This window comes from Danio rerio, chromosome 22 (assembly GCF_049306965.1).
Source record: "Danio rerio strain Tuebingen ecotype United States chromosome 22, GRCz12tu, whole genome shotgun sequence".
NCBI lineage: Eukaryota > Metazoa > Chordata > Actinopteri > Cypriniformes > Danionidae > Danio > Danio rerio.
The window spans coordinates 9008229-9022656 of record NC_133197.1 but is presented as its reverse complement, the minus strand read 5'-3'; the positions used below and the strand labels follow the sequence as shown (position 1 = coordinate 9022656).

The 14428-nt window shown below is 37.1% G+C and overlaps 1 protein-coding gene across 1 annotated transcript in view; it reads right to left on the bottom strand.

The window, feature by feature from the left end:
* The window catches only part of LOC568664 (uncharacterized), a 208162-nt gene that overhangs the window by 81339 nt on the left and 112395 nt on the right, over positions 1–14428 (bottom strand). The window contains exons 38-47 of the mRNA XM_073937296.1: positions 9310–9483; positions 9024–9197; positions 8689–8862; positions 8419–8592; positions 8094–8264; positions 6565–6738; positions 6017–6190; positions 5700–5873; positions 5443–5616; positions 4589–4762 (exon numbers count right to left, since the gene is read on the bottom strand). Of these exons, the coding sequence (XP_073793397.1) occupies positions 4589–4762; positions 5443–5616; positions 5700–5873; positions 6017–6190; positions 6565–6738; positions 8094–8264; positions 8419–8592; positions 8689–8862; positions 9024–9197; positions 9310–9483 (1737 nt within the window). The remainder of the gene's footprint in view (positions 1–4588; positions 4763–5442; positions 5617–5699; positions 5874–6016; positions 6191–6564; positions 6739–8093; positions 8265–8418; positions 8593–8688; positions 8863–9023; positions 9198–9309; positions 9484–14428) is intronic.

The following is a 14428-nucleotide window of genomic DNA, read 5'->3' as shown; positions in this document are numbered from 1 at the left end:
CCTCTAGGAATGTATAGTTGAGAACACTGCTTAAGAGCAAAAGTATACATGGAAGCATACAGACCAAAGTCTCCAAATCAAACAGTACATCAAGTGTCCTTCCTTAAACAATAGCTTCATACTTTTGATGTCAGTCTCCTCATCAAAAAATGAATCATTTTGTCAGTATGTACGATCATAAATCTAAACAGCCTTTGCTCATATGTGAAACGTTTTTTGTCAGTATCAGTTCATCTGTGAGCAAAGACAACATGTGAAATTAAAAAGCAACAGTTGTAACAGTGATAAAACAATAACACAATTAATAGTTTTATATTTATTGTGCAATGAAAAATAATTTAGTCAAAATATGTACTCCTTTAAGAAATAGTAACAACAACAGCAAAAGTAATCAAACAATACAATACATTTTTGTGCTATAACAATACTAATAAAACACCAAAACAATAAAGTCTTGTGCAAAATAAATTAAATTAGCAACATAACATAGCGCTTCCCAACCCTGTTTCTGAAGGCACACCAACAGTACATATTTTTGGATGTCTCAGTGTGAACGGATACACATGTGTAAAGAAAAAGTTAATGGAGTTGTGTTAATATATTCAACCTTAAAAACAAATTTGAGAAATGCTTTAATGAAGCCTCTGAACCAGTATCTTAAAGTATATCTACAAGCTGATGCTCAGCGTCAGACGAAGGAAAAAGTATAGTGTGACTGCAGCCTTCTTTTTCTGATCCTGACACTTAACCGTTAGATGATACTGGTCAAGGCAGTAAACGCAGGCAAGTCAATAAGAAAATGGCCTGTCAACACAGCAGCATCTAATAACAAAGTTATTATGTCACTCATTGTACATTCGATTAATGGCCACTTCAGACTATTTTTTACAATCCTCCAGCAAAAGCACTACTTAAAGGGCCATGAAACCCCCTCGTTTCAGCAGGGTGTTTTCACACCTCTACTTTGAAAAAAGTCAGAAAAGTGGGCGTGTCCAGCTCTGTTTAGGGGGGAGTGTAGTGGGACAAGAGGAACTAAAGTGGGAGGGTGTGGGAGTGTCTATTTGGGCACGCGCAAGTTTCAGAGTCAAAATACACACACAGGAGAAAGTGATGGTGTTTAACCTACATGGACATCTGTATTGGAATTATTTGCCAAATTATTAAATGTTGGACTTTAACTGCAGTTTGGCTCTTTGATTCAGGGAATTAATTCATGCCCCTCGCGACAAACAAGATATTTGATTCGAGGAACTGCTCTAAGCGTGTATTTTTCATGCAATGTTTGATACCGCACGGCGAATGAGAGAAAAAAACCCTCCGCATTTCCCGGAAACTTAGATGCACACGGCAGGTAGCGTCAGAAAGCCGCGTGTGTTATTCCGGTCACAAAATGCGGTAAAAACCCTACACGAGGTTAAAGTTTGGTTGCGGTGCTAACATGTTTACACTCGGTGCAATAGTTAACTTAGCTGATACGAACAAACTGAAAAAACAAAGAGCACTGGTCTCTCTCTAACCAAATCTGTAGAGACAGGACAATCACCAGCAACTAGAGCCGCGTCTTTATGAAGAGAAGACTACAAGCGATTCCGGATATCTGCATTTGCAGATGAGAACAGCTCTCAGGTAAACAATAATCCTCCTTAGACACGTAAGTTATTGTTGTCGAGCGTCGCGTACACTGTTAATCCACACGTGACTCCAGATGAGCTTTCACAGAGAGAAAATGAAAACAAAATTTAACGGCAGCAAACTATAAAAGCAACACTTCACGCTTGTTTTGCCAACACAACGTGGCGTCTCTGTCGTGTAAACACGGTGACACTAATGAATATTAATGAAGTTGCACAATAGAGCGCGCTGATTGGTTTGAACCAAGCCTTACTCATGCATTAATGCAACACACTGTAAGACGTAATAAGACTCACTCAGGCACAGACGCCCAGTCTGCACGCTGGAATACACGCTATTATGTCATGGCCGTGACGCAGCTTCAAAAATTTGTTTCAAACCGGAAGTACGAATTTGCTTGAAATAACGCAAAAACAACCAATTTACACTTTTTAGTGAAATATAGGTGTCCTAATAGTGTTTTTAGCAGTGTGGGACACATATACGACTGTCAACAGCTCAAAAAATGTGTTTTGGTGTTTCGTGACCCTTTAATGGCAGTGGTTTAAAGCTGCGGTCACATTCGAGTTTGAGCTTGCGAAATTCTGTTGTACGGCGCTGAGAAAAGGGGCGGGATTTTACAAGATGATTAGACATTTTAAAAAGCAAACGATTGGTCAATATTTTTAAATTGTCTTAAAATGTTCCGATCCTGGATTGGTCTTATGCAGTCAAGTGATGCGATTTCGCAGGTCAGAGTACACCAAGCTTGAACTTTGCAATGCGTGTGTATGAATGGAAGTCTATGGGGAGAAAAGTCCAGTGTGACCGCAGCTTTACTGGTGAGAGACAATGATTTTACAATCAATTCTTAACACATTCATCTTTTCTCTAGCTGACCTTTGTCGATAAACCTTATATTATCTCAGGACGGATTGCTTGAAAATCAGTTGATGGAAAAGCCAAGATGCGCATAAATTTAGAAAATTTGCATAAAAAAACACAAGCCCATAACTGAGTAGGATAAACTTTTTATCCAATACGAAAAAATGTTTTTTACTGAACGAATTCCAGTATGTGCATTAAAAAAGGTCATGTGGTTTTGTTATAAGAGATCATGTGATGATAAAAAATGTGTGTGAATGGATAAACCTGCAGGCTGAGTGTTCTGTAAACCATCTGAAACGTTGTTTTAGTCATTCGAAAACACCTCAACCATTTCAGTATTAGTGTTAGTATATTATTAATGACCTCCAGAATTGTCTGTGCTTCGCGTCTCACGCTTTCAAATGCCACAGCACATTCACTGCATGTCAGGATTGCCTTCTTCAGGTGCAAGTCATTTGTTAAATGAAGAAAAGATTTACGCAGCTTCTCCTACCGCAGCAAATTCCATTTTTACTGTAGATGTTTGGCGCCAGTTAATCAGGAAGTGACAATTTTGTTCGCATGACTCGTTGGATGGAAGCGCTGGTTTATTTGCACATCTTTTATGCGATAATCTAGTTTTGCGCACAAAGTTAATTCGCATTTTTGAATGAAACATAGCTATTGATGAGGGAATTTTCAGTTTTGGATGAACTATCCTTTAATAACACAATCAAAAGAATGCTCAATGCGCTTATTTTATGATGAAGCCATTTTAAAAAACTAAACGTGTGTGAAGGAGCGCATAAGTTTAGGATCAGCGCTGTAAACATTGCAACAACATGCTGTGGACTACAACGCCCCAGCTGTTGCCGCGATTTCAAAATGCAGATGTAGTACAAACATCAGTTAAGTTTAATTTAAACAATTAACAGCATATAATTTGCCTATAGCTACAGTAGGACGTACAAAATGACAATCTAATTTATCTGTAGCCCCTTTCACACAGTGATACCGGTAAATATCTGGAAAATTTCCGGAATGACTTTACCGGTATATTCAAAAAAGCGCTGTTCACACAGGCGAGGACGTTCCGGAAATTTTCCGGAAAAGAGCATTCACACATCTATTCCAAAATACCGGTAAATTCTGACATCATTCACCACAAATGAGCTTTAAACGGCTGCGCTTGTATTTGTAAACATTTGACTAAATTACAAACTCTGTGGATGATTAATATTGTGAACAACTTTCGCAGGTTCACTTTCGCATGTCGAGATGTTCATAATATGTGCGTGTGCGGGCGCTCACAGGCTGTTTCACAGGCACACGCAAAGCTTGAAGGTAAACAAACAGCGGCTTATCATAAGCATCTCATCGATGATTATTTACACAGTTGGCATTAAGAAGAACATATAAACGTGATCTGACTAACTTCTAGCAGCTAAATGTGTCTGGAAAAATATTCAAAGGCTTTTATTCTCATAAATCGCGCGGACGTAAATGCATCTGACTGTTGTGATTGGCTAAAGCAGACCGGCAAATTGCCGGTAATGTTACAACTTCTCTTTCCGGAAAATAGCCAGAACGAATTTACCGGTATTTTCAAAAAGGACCTGTTCACACATACAACCTTTCCGGAAAATTGAAGGCAATTTTCCAGAAAGGTCTGTATGTGTGAAAGGGGCTTGTGAGAACACTAAACTCATTTTGTGAATGCGCTGATGAGGTATCTAGTCCATGTGAACAGTGCGCACACTTGCTACTACCATCCTGAATTTTAAACAGACTTTCTCCAGGGAATTAACTGAAAGTTGAACTTAAATGAATTGATAAAGCTGGGTCTGCACTTTCAGTGGTATCTACATCTGGAAACAACCTCCTCCACAGCTTTTGTTGTAACTGCAGGTTGTTCTTCAGCACCTTTGTGCACAAGCTGTTCAACCACTGGTTCCTTTTGAACTTGATTTAAAGTGCTTGAACAAGACTTCAGGTGGTGCTGTTGAGCCTAGAAGAACACATCACAACAGGAAACACAAATCATTTGTTTATTATTGAAATTATTTTATACGTCCATATGGGCACAATGTATATTGCATGTGTTGCTCACCCTAATTTCTTGAGTTTACAGTGTGGATTATTCAGCAAGTCCCACAGAATGTCTTTTTCTCTGTTTCCTATTTGATTTCCACTGAGCTCCAGTTCTCTCAGGTGTGATGGGTTTGATTTCAGAGCTGAAGTCAGGATCGCACACTGTTCCTCTGTAATGCTGCATTCTGACAAACTGGAAACATAATGAGAAGCAAACGATGAATCAGATCCATGTCAAGTTCATGTGTGGAAAATAAATAATAACTAAAAAGAGTGGCTAAAACACCAGCATAAAACATGAAAATGTATTCATTTAATAAAGGATATTCACTGCTTTGATGTTAATTTAAGGGCATTTTAAACAATAATCACAAATTACAGCACTTTTAGAGCATTTGCAATAAAAAAAAAAATAATATTTCCTAAAAAATAATAAATCAATTAGTACAATTAATAATAATACAATTAAAAAAAAAAAAACAATTAGTCCCATAAAAACCTGAACGAATATTGCAGTTATTAGTGTGTTCTCAGCTGTCTCCTTTTGTACAGAGGTTGTAGTTTTTTTCGATACTCTTTTTAAATGTGCTGCACATTTCAGTTTAGCCTTACTTTGCTTTGTTAGTTTGACTTTAGTCTTTATTTCGTGAACATTTAGTTTTGTGTTTAAATTTATTGTGATTTTTATTTTTGTCATTTAAGTTAACAAACATGTTTTTGATCAGTTACTGTAGTTTTCGGTTACTAACAACCTTGGCTGGCACACGAAACAAGTTTATAACCCAAAGCTTGATGAATGATAAGCGTACAAACCATAACACCACAATAAACTTGAATCCCTTTATAACTCCTGTACAGTATAATGTTACTTACACTAATTTCTCCAGCTTGAGTTGAGGCTTCATCAGTAAATCAGTGAGGTTTTTCACAGCAGAGTCTCCTAGTTTATTCCCACTGAGGTCCAGTTCTCTCAGGTGTGATGGGTTTGATTTCAGAGCTGAAATCAGGTTGAAACAATCTTCATCTTGTATACTGCAGTGTCTTAACCTGCATTTGGACATTTAAACAAAATTAATTTCATTACTTTACAAAACATTAGTTATTTTACATCAAATGTGAATGTTCCTCACCTCAGTGCCTCCAGTTTCCAGCGTGAATCTTTCAGCACATCATAAAAGTGCTTCACTCGTTTGTGCTTGAGTTTATTCCCACTTATATCCAGCTTTCTCAGGTGTGATGGGTTTGATTTCAGAGCTGAAGTCAGGATCACAAACTGCTTCTCTTTGATACTGCATTCACACAGACTGAAGACAAACACAGAGTAGAGAATGGCTCAGATTCTTGATAGCAAACTTCCGTTGCTACAGGATATATAGTCTTACATATAGACAATAGACTGACTTTTTAATCCAAATTAACATGTAAACATGAATAAAATGAAACTAACGCCAGCATTTCCAATTTGCATCGTGGGTTCATCAGTAAATCACTGAGGCTTTTAAATCCAGAGTCTTCTAGTTCATTCCCACTCAGGTCCAGTTCTCTCAGGTGTGATGGGTTTGCTTTTAGCGCTGAAGTCACAGATGAACAACCATTACCTGTCATATTACAGTTTCTTAACCTACATAGGGAGAGAGAGAAGGAAGGTCTCAGAGGTTTAAAATGACATGAGTCTGAGTAATTAATAGCAAATAGCAAAATTTGGGGAGAACTAACCTAATAAGTCAGTTACTATGAATCTTGAAAGAATCAGTTAATCATTAAAGATTTAGATTCAAATGTAATCTTAATTCAAAATGAGTAAATTTACATATGTTTATTAATCTTTTTAACGATCACAAAAATACATTCAACACTGCATTTAACCTGCAGAAGGCAGAGAAGTTGCCTTGTATGTGGAAAAACAGTTTTGGTCTTTACGGCCGGGACACACCAAATCATTGGTCAGCGATTTTAGGCATTGTGTTTCACTAACAATAAGTTGATGTCTCTCACCTCAGTGTCTGTAGATAACAGCGTGCATCATTCAGTAGCTCACATATGTGCTTCACTCCGCCACTTTTTATTTGATTCCCACTAAGGTTCAGTTCTTTTAGTTGTAATGGGTTAGATTTTAGAGCTAAAGTCAGGATCTCACACTGTTCCTCCGTAATACTGCAATCACACAGACTAAAGACAGAAAGAGAAAGAACAATAAGTCAGATCTCTGATGATTTCACCTAAACTTTGGATAAGAAGGGTTAGAAGATAAGCTCTTTTCAGTTTAAGGATGAACTATCCTGGTAACAAATAACATTGAATATATATATATATATATATATATATATATATATATATATATATATATATATATATATATATATATATATATATATATATATATATATATATATATCAATCAGGTAATGTGTCCTAATGTGACTAATTTAAATTATTCTACACTGTACAATATTATAGTTTACACACAAGTTTCTAAGGCTAAACAGTTACAAATCAATAACTGACAGAGGTACCCAAGAGGTATGTTTTTTGCAGTTTGTGCGAATCTACCAGAGGCAGCTGTGTACACTTAAGATCTCAAATATCTCTCGCAAGTGCCATTTGCACCTGCTGTTCTTGTGTAAATCCACCAGAGGCTGTTGTCGACTTACTGACTTACCGACCGAACGATGCCCCACCCACTCTCTTCACTAAACTTAACCGCTAGTGGTTAAAAAAAAAGAGATTGACAAGCATCCACCCACTTCTCTAAAGCATCATACTGCCAAATAGCATTCGTTTTGAAAACAAAATGCAACCATGCGCACTTCTGTCTATATATTTCACAATCACCAGAAATGTATACAGGGCCAGGCTTTCTGAAAGAGCCTATGTTGGGGGTTTTGAGACTCTTCTACCACAACTTTCAGATTAGAGGGGGAAAAACACAAAAATACGCATATAGTTTAGGCATGGGTGTTATATAAAAAATAATGTTGAATATTCCTTTTTCATGACTTTAGCAATTCTTTTTCAGGCTGGTTTTTTAGGCAAAACGCAAATTACTGAGCCACAATACAGCCAAACTGAATAAATAAAATACATTTAAACTGATTATTTCATCACCCTATGAGGTGACAAATCTTGAAAAAGCAAAGAAATAAAAAATAAAGATATAATATAAGTGCTGAAAAGCAAGAATAAAAAAAAAAACCTGTATTAAAATATTTATTTTCACAAAATGAACATTGGTTCCAACAAGCTGTCAGAATTTTTTCCATTTTAAACAGAATCTGCTGTAAACAGTTTAAACAGTAGAACAGGTTCGATGTCCATGTCTTTGTTTTCATACAACCTGGGTGACTGAAATTCCATTTCATCATTCTTACTCTTATTCCAAGCCATATTACATATCACAACATTTCCAATTCCATTTCTCATGTTGCGTTTCATCATGTTTTTGAACAATACGACAGGACGATGAGGTGAAAACGCTCTTAGAACTGAAATAATTACTGACAAACAATCAACTGTAAAATACTCACCTGAGTGTATTTAGTTTGCAGTGTTTATCCTGCAGTAGAGCAGAGAGTTGATTCACTCGTGTGTCTCCTAGTTCACGATCACTCAGATTCAGTTCTTTCAAGAGTAACGGGTTTTTACCCACAATTCCAGTCACAAACTGACAGCCTTCATCTGCAGCAGGACTCAAAAACCTGAAAAAGTAGAAGGATTCAAAGCTTATTGTATATTGACTTGTTAATAACATGTTAACAAGACATGCTCTAATTCAGTTTAACATGCAATAATATTCATTATTAATATTTCGTCTACATGTGATTTCTTTTGCAATATTTCCTCATGTCTCACCTCAGTGTCTTCAGTGTACAGTCTGGATCCTGCAGTAACTCAGTGAGCTCCTTCACTCCTGATTGTCCAGGATCATTTCCTCTGAGATCCAGCTCTATCAGGTGTGAAGGGTTTGATCTCAGAGCTGAAGCCAGAGCTTTATAACCTTCTCCATTGATACTGCAGTCTGACAGACTGATGGAAAAAGTTTTATATTCAAATGCATCATGTGATGAACAGAAATTAAAAATGTTAAAAGTTTGCAATAAAAGAACGGTTCATTGAACTTACCTGAGTTTCTCCAGTGTACAGTTACTGTCCTTCAGTCCATCAGAGAGCAGCTTCACTCCTGAATCCTGCAGATTATTATTGCTCAGGTCAAGATCCTTCAGACTGCTGGAGTCTGATCCGAGAACTGAAGCAAAAGCTGAACAGCTTTCCTCTGTTAGATCACAATCACGCATTCTAAAGTATTGAAGAGAAAAGAGAAAAATAAACACAAAAAAAAACAACCTGAAGTCAACATGTGATTATTGAGATAAAGGTGTTTTGGCCACAATTTATCTGTTTTCATTTCATTTCTTCAAAGTAACTTAAATGTGCATTAATTAATGAACAATACTAACTGTAGTGTGTTGAGTTTACAGTGTTTATCCTGCAGTAGAGCAGAGAGTTGATTCACTCGTGTGTTTCCTAGTTGATGATCACTCAGATTCAGTTCTTTCAGGAGTAACGGGTTTTTACCCACAACTCCAGTCAAATACTGACAGCCTTCCTCTGCAGCAAGATTTCGTAACAACCTGGAAACAGGAGAGGATTGATTTTTCCCAATTTTACAAAATGGTGGTGCTTCCTCCAATAAAATATCCAAAAATATGGTTTGATGATTTGACTGTTCTTTATCTCACTCACCTCAGTGTCTTCAGTGTACAGTGTGGATCCTGCAGTAACTCAGTGAGCTCCTTCACTCCTGATTGTCCAGGATCATTTCCTCTGAGGTCCAGCTCTATCAGGTGTGAAGGGTTTGATCTCAGAGCTGAAGCCAGAGCTTTATAACCTTCTTCACTGATACTGCAGTCTGAAAGACTAAATATACAAGTAGTTATTATTAAATGTACTGTTTGCTCTATAATAATTAAAATTATTATTTAGCATATAGAAGAAAAAAGGAAAACATTCAACACAAACCTCTCTTAACGAACAACACACTATACATTTTTGTCTAGGTTAACTGCTATGTTTTGTTGACGAGTCAATTGAAGTTTAAGGTCACACTTTATTTTGATGGTCTGTTTGTTGAATTTAAGTTACATTGCATCCACATGCAACTAATTCTCATTAGATTATAAGTAGACTGTTAGGTTGGAGTCAGGGTTGGGGTTAGGGTAGGGTTAGTTATCTATTGAATGTCTGTATCAACAGATATTAAGCCATCAGTCTACTAATACTCAAATGGATCATCAAAATAAAGAGTCATTTGAAAGGGGCAGTTCTAATTAGCTTAAAAATTATGTGCTCTATTTCATTACCTTCACTTTCGAATTTGTTGGAAATTTAGCATCAATCTCTGTAATTATAAACTGACATAATGACTAACTCTATAATGATTATTTGCCAAATTTACCAAATTCTTTTCTTTTGAGATGCTGATTTGTGAATTTTTGTCTCCCTTTAGTTTCTCTTTTTGGGCTTTGCTGCCTGCCCTCTTCAAAGAATAAAACTTATTCTATTATCATGTTACTCTTCGTAATATTGACCCTAAGATTGTTTTAGACAAAACACGTTAGTCACAAGTTTCCATTTATTCTTCAATGGGAGAAATGCAGCATGCAATAAAATGCAAGAGATTTCACTCACTGGCTGCACAGAGGCACTTAATGAATGAGCATGAGTGTAGGGTGTAGAGTGTAATACTGTTTCTGACATGACAATACACTGGTCATGTTCCTATGAAAAACAAATGAGAAGTAACATAAACAACACATTTGTAAAGTTACATTCAGATTTAAAAGTACAAATGTGACTTTGTTGATTGTAAAAATAGTGATGTGCAGCTTGATGTGCAGTCTAAGAGCTATGATTCATGGGGAAAAGGTCACTGTAGGGTCTTCAATGGCAAAAAAATATTTTACATAACAGGGCTGAATGAGTGCAGTTTTGAAATCCCTAATGAGAAAAATAATTTCAAGGACTGTGACACTGCCAAGTTTGTCTCTACCAGAGCCCAACTCTGGAGCCACGGCTCAAGTTGTGTTATTGGATTTCTATGTGAGTTAAATGAACACCAAAAAGGGTGTCCATCACTTTTTATCTAACCTGACCTCCCGCCATATGTCCTAGACATTCAGGTAAAGAGAGGGAAAGACCTAAGAATGTCAAGTCTCGGGATGTTGCAAGGCTGTCCAGCCTGACACACTTCTATAGTGTAATGTGTTGTGTGTAATGTGTTGGGGATGAGAATTAGGGCCTCCAATTCTGAGTTCAAGGTATTCAACTGGAAATGAATGACTTCTGCTTTCCACGTTGGAGAACAATCCTTGCTTCAGCTAAAGTAGTTCAAATATATCAGGGTTTTGTTCACAAGTGAGAAAACGATTGTAGGCAGGCAGCAGCAATGGGTTGACGTACCTACTGATCTTTTGTTCTGAGTTTTGAGCCATTACCAAAAGGACAAGATCTTAGGTACAATTTAGTGTAGTCTCAAACAAATTTTCAAAACATGTATCAATGCAATTAGAGAATTGTACCAAGTGGTTATATTAACTGTTTCCAGTATAGTTGATTATTTATAAATATACTTACTCAAGTTTCTCGAACTGACAGTGCTTTTCCTCCAGTAGAGCTGCGAGAAGCTTCACTTTTGTTACGTCAAGCTTATGCCCACTCAGATTGAGCTTTTGAAAGGTTAAAGGATTTTCACCCACAATTTCAGTCACAAACTGACAGGCTTCGTCTGCAGCGGGACTAAAACACCTGCAGATAATTAGAAAAAGCAACATTCTAAAAATGTAAAAGAATTCAAAATTCTAAAAGCAAAATTCAGAAAATTCAAAAGAATTCAAAATTCTCACAATAGTGTGTTTAGTAAACAGTTTGGATCCTGTAGTAAATCAGTGAGCTCCTTCACTCCTGATTGTCCAGGATCATTTCCTCTGAGATCCAGTTTTATCAGGCATGAAGGGTTTGATCTCAGAGCGGAAGCCAGAGCTTTATAACCTTTTTCAGTGATACTGCAGTCTGAGAGTCTAGAGGGGGTAAATTATTGATTTGTCTTTTCTGTAATCATTTTGTAGCCGTTATTGCAGTAATGTTTTAATTTCAAACAAAAGAGAAAGCTATAACTTAAAAAAGTGGAAAAAATCACTGTGCATCGCCAAAACAATACAGAAAAATTTAAGTATTATTTTTTTTCCCCAAAAAACTCATTTTTTTTCTAATAAACAAAAATGAAAATATTTTGGATTACAATAAGAAAAGTAAATAAATTTGTATTCTCAAGCGTTAGTAGGCTAAAATAAAACTTACACCAGTGTGTTGATCTGACAGTGTTTATCCTGCAGTAGTGCAGCAAATCGATGCACTAGTATGTCTCCAAGTTTATGTCCACTCAGATTCAGTTCCTTCAAGAGAAAAGGGTTTTTACCCACAAGTCCCGTCATAAATTGACAGGCTTTCTCTGCAGCAGAACTCAAAAACCTGAAGACAGGAGAAGTACACTGACATTACCTGCCATTTCAAGATTTCTTTTCCTGAAGTACTTTCAAGCTTTTAGAATTATCTTTCTGACCAGCTTCTTTTCTAAAACCACTGTACTTAAAGACACTCACCTCAGGGTTCTCAGTGAATGCCCTGGACTCTTCAGTAACTCAGTGAGCTCTTTCACTCCTGATTGTCCAGCCTTCACTCCTGATTGTCCAGGATCATTTCCTCTGAGATCCAGCTCTATCAGGTGTGAAGGGTTTGATCTCAGAGCTGAAGCCAGAGCTTTGTAACCTTTTTCTGTGATACAGCAGCCCGAAAGTCTACAAATAAAAAAAAAAAAAACTTAAATTAAAAATTGAAATAGCAGGTCAGATCATTTATCACTGGGTGAGTTTGCAAGGACAATATAGTTATTTATGGAAAACTGCACAGATTTTTGCTTCAGAGCAAATCATGCATCTCTGTTGTGTATATAATAGGTGTTCCTGAAAACTTTCCCATGGATAATGGTGCACTCAGCTGCAGTTCATGAATCTTGTCTTCTGCTCCTCAGTGACTCACTGGGCAATTTGCATTCCAAAAACTCAGTCTCCCTTAACAGAGCAAACAGATTCCACACTAAGATAGCAATACATTTGGCCGGTGTGCCCTCAGAACAAGTGCCCAGGCATGTTGTTGTATAAACAGGTACATCCAGGATGGGCTGGGGTGCTGTGCAATGACCATGCAGCTGGACTGGACCCAGACGGTATTGGCATTTGCACATTGTGCCAATTTTGGCTGCCTTTGCAGGAGTTGATCATATTACTCAGGCTTGAGCCCCTACTACAAGGCCAACCTACACCTGGGAGTCCAGTCTATTTGTTGAGTAGTGCTGTTCTTACAGGAAACACCCCTGAACTTGCCTGATTAGTGGAGTAGAGGCTGTAACATAAAATGTTTCTGTTGCTGACATTGCAGACACTCAGGAAGCATTGATGATCCATTTCCTGAGAGCTGCTGGCAGGTCTGCAGAGAGATCCGTTTGAATTGAATTTATTCATTGGGATAGATTAACTGTCTCTATTTTGCCACTCAATTCAGTCAAACTAAAGTTTCTGTCACAAAAGACCAACCCAGTCTCATTCTGAAAACGAAGTCCCGTGGACGTTTCTGGAGACCGTGAAATACGTCCCGTATTTCCAGTTTTTCAGTTACATGTGTAACCAAGGCATTTCCATGCATGCCCTAAATGGACAAACTGTTCTAGTAATTAGAAGTTTATTAGAAGTAAGAAGAGATCGGTAGGTCATGCATATTATTTTGCACAAGATGACAATGGGACAGAGGACAGTTTTATTATTTAATTAATGAATTTACCTGCATATGAAAACCTTATTGCTTGACCAACTACTATCTGAGACAAAGACATCTTTGTTCCGTGTCATCACTGTTGTTTCCCAATGAGCTTCAAAAGGTAGGGGTGAATGGTGGACTGAGCCCTTGGTTAAAATTCACAACCTCTACACTACATTGCACAAAAAATGTACCCACTGCTCCTTAAATGTAACCACTAAGGTTCTTTCACACTTGGTTGGATTTACTACTCTGAAAAAGGGTTAGATTATGCACCTAACTGTGACAATCAATCAAATTCAGGTGTGAATCAAAAATTGTGTTGAATGCTAAATATGGCATTCACTAGAATAGAACAGAAAGTAATAGAATAGATACAATAATACTTGTTAATACCTGTAAATCTATACTCACTTAAGTATCTCCAGCTTACACACAGGATTCTTCAGTCCCTCACAGATTTCTCTGACTCCTGAGTCCAGCAGACGACTGTGGTTCAGGTTCATCTCTTTCAGGATGGTTTTGGAGGAAAGAACTGTAGCTAGAAATGAACAGCTTTTCAGCTTACTATTACTCAGCCTAAAAAAAACAAAAAATGTTTATTATTCAGTATATATTCAACAAACATCAGATCAATATAATTTTTTATGTAAGTGACGAGTTTTGCAATAAATGATCAGAAACTTATATTCACTCACTTAATTTTCTCCACTTTGCTATGAGAGTCCATCAGAAAAGCAGAGAGTTTCTCTCCATCCAGATCTCCTAATTTATCTTCACTCAGATCCAGTTCTGTCAGTAATAATGGACTTTTACCCAGAACTATACTAAGATAGTCACATGCTTCTTTGGCAGCAGGACTCTTTAGAAACCTATAAGAAGCAGGTAAGAACTGTGGGTTTGATCATTTTCAATTGTATGTCTTTTACAGTTCCCATCCTCAATAAAGACTAAGCTCATGATATTAAGATTTGTTATGTGATGCACATTTTCC